The sequence below is a fragment of the Histoplasma capsulatum genome, genomic scaffold (genome assembly GCF_000149585.1).
Source record: "Histoplasma capsulatum NAm1 scaffold_1 genomic scaffold, whole genome shotgun sequence".
In the NCBI taxonomy this organism is placed as follows: Eukaryota; Fungi; Ascomycota; class Eurotiomycetes; order Onygenales; family Ajellomycetaceae; genus Histoplasma; species Histoplasma mississippiense.
In genome coordinates, this window is record NW_001813982.1 from 4,063,328 (window position 1) to 4,066,003 (window position 2,676).

Sequence of the window (2,676 nt, forward strand, 5' to 3'; positions counted from 1 at the left end):
AGGGAGATACTACATTTACAATACTTAAAAAAATGTGGAGGAAGTCGCGTATCACACCCAAATGTAAAGCTTCAAATACAGTCAAAAAACATGCTTAAAAAATTTGCGAAAATCTTGAAAAGGAGGTGTTTAAGCGCAAGTCGCTGGCATTCATGTCCAAAATTTACGTTCATCTTAGCGGGCATTGAGGACAAGTGTCTATCTATGCTGTCAAAATCAATTGCAGTCGCGTTAACATCGTCGACGTATAGCATTTCTTGAATGGTTGCGGAGACCAAGAAGGTCCGTAAAGAAGAATGATATTCATCTCGCCAGATGCCCTAATTGGTAACTAGCTGACATACTAGTACACACGCATCGAGGTATCTCGTTCGTAAACTTTTCAAATTTCTATGTTAATGTTAAAGCGTAGTTATCGATCCCAATTAATTCGCGAACGCGATAAGGGTTGAACCAAATATCCACCACCCCAAAAGCATTACTTTATAACAACTTACTTCCCATCGCCTTCAACAACTAACCCTAATCCCAACCCCGCCTTCCTCACCAGCGCTTTCTTCAAAAACGCCTCTCTCGCCAATCCCCTCGTCAACCGCGCCCATGTCTCAACACTCACCCGCCCCTTTACCAATCCAGCCTGCAGCGCATATATGGCCCGCTGAATCCCCCGCTCCTCAGCGACAAGGTCATATATCTGCTTTCCAACAACGGTGGGCGCAAGGAGGACGTCATCAATAGCAGGCAGCCCTGTCGCGGTTTGACGTTCCGTTGCTGCTGCTGTGCTAGATGAGCTCGGCTCGCTAGAGGATACATTTGTCGCAAGGCCGGTAGAAATGCGTGATTTTGCATCCGCAATAACACCGTCAGCACGTTGCAGGGACTGTTGAAGGATAGACGTATTGGATTGCAGCGTTGAGTGGAAGGAGTTCAGGGAGGCGATTTCGGATTGAAGGGTGGTGATAGCGGCATGGAGGGCTTGGGATTGGGTCTGCAGAGGTTGGAGGTTGGAGGCCGTTTGGGAGATGGTGGATTGGAGCGTTTGCGTGAGGGTTTCCGAAAGGCTGCGGAGAAGCGCGTCTTTTTCTGGATTTGGTGGGATAGGCGGTGCGACTTGAGGTGAAGATAGAGAAGGGAGCTCAAGCTCGAAGAGTGAGTTGAGGGGGTCTCGCGATTCGGTTTTTTTCTCTGGTGGTGCTGATTGCTGTGGCCCCAGAGTGTGATGAGACATTGGAGGAGGTCCATACGGTGGTACGTGAAGAGGACGAGATAATGGCTGTGTTTGCGGAGTGGGATGGATTTGTGGTTGTAAATGTGGGCTCTGGGGAGGATATGGTTGCTGCTGATGTTGGAGGGAGAATGCTTGGGGGATATGCGGTGGAGTTATCACATTGCTTCCGGGAACCGGGCTCACCGGTCCCATATCCATATGAGTTGGTCGATACCTATCTTGCTGGTGGCCTCGATTCGGTGGTAATGCTGGAATTTGGGATGCCATTTGCGAGTGTAGTGTGGGCTGTCTCAAGCTGCTAGATCGCTGCGGCGCATGGTAGGTATCATGATGGTTCGACACTTGGTCATAGTTCCGTTGTTGCGATACTGACCTTTGGTGACCGATATCGTTGGGAAGCGGGGGTAAAGGTGGCGGTGGTTTGTTGTATTTCGCTTGCGCGGAGTGTTCCTGTTGTTGCCTTTCATGCTCTACCACCTGGCTTGGTTTCGGAGGTAATTGCGGAGGAGCCTGGTGCAGTTGAGAAGGTGGGGGAGACGGGCTGACTGTTTTAGCTAGTTCTTGTGGTAAAGGAGGAACGGGAGGCGGCGGCTCATTTTGTTGCGTGGGGATACGGATATTCTGTTGTTGCTTTGATATTACTGGAGGCTCCTTCGCGAAGACGTCTCGAAGGATATACAATAAATCGACAATCGTTGACCGCTAAATAGTTTTCATATTCAAATTAGCACACTGCCTTCCCAGTAGGCGTCCCGTCTTCTACCCGAAACAACCCTGTGCTCAAAATCAAACCCTTCAACGTTTGGAGAAAATTACACCACGCACATCTGATGCTTCTGACCAGTGTGCCAGATAATGATGATATACCCTTCCCTCCCCACTAACATGTTGACCCGGGCGAACTAGCATATCCTGCGTCGGGGTGACATACACAAACGGCGGCTCACGGGGATAGGCTTTGGGCACCCATATCGTTATCGGAAATCGATATAGTACTCCGCGAAACGTGACAGGCAGCGTTCCGGCGAGTTGGAGGAGTAAAGCAGGTGTGCCATTCTCATATGCTATTTTTCAAACCACAGACACAAATGGCAAAACTTGGGTTAGCTTTTAAGCCGCAAATATGCGAATCCCGCTACAACAGATCGTGGCAGGGGATGGCTGTGATGGGAGGGCTGTGGGGGATTGGGATTGCTAACTGTAGACATCCGTCCTGAGAACGAAGCCGGGATATTGTGCTAGAAGGTTTGTTACGTCGTTGTATGTTCTGTTTGGGTCTCGATATGCTTGATTGGTCCCGTATTCGGGCTGTTGGGCCAGCGGGCAGGAGGGGGTCTGGTTAGCGAGCAAAAGGGAATCTCCGATGGGTTTGCTGCACGAGAGCCAAGAGGCGCAGAAACTTACATTTGTGAGCACTCGATACAACCAAGGTAAATGGTCTTCTGTGG

At 49.8% G+C, this 2,676-nt stretch overlaps 1 protein-coding gene across 1 annotated transcript in view; it reads right to left on the bottom strand.

Annotated features, from left to right (window-relative positions):
* Positions 1 to 198: 198 nt before the first annotated feature.
* HCAG_01151 (predicted protein) overlaps positions 199 to 2,676 on the bottom strand; it is a gene marked incomplete at both ends in the record, with an annotated part of 2,824 nt that continues 346 nt past the window's right edge. The window contains 4 exons of the mRNA XM_001544055.1: positions 199 to 202; positions 498 to 1,930; positions 2,054 to 2,292; positions 2,428 to 2,536. Of these exons, the coding sequence (XP_001544105.1) occupies positions 199 to 202; positions 498 to 1,930; positions 2,054 to 2,292; positions 2,428 to 2,536 (1,785 nt within the window). The remainder of the gene's footprint in view (positions 203 to 497; positions 1,931 to 2,053; positions 2,293 to 2,427; positions 2,537 to 2,676) is intronic.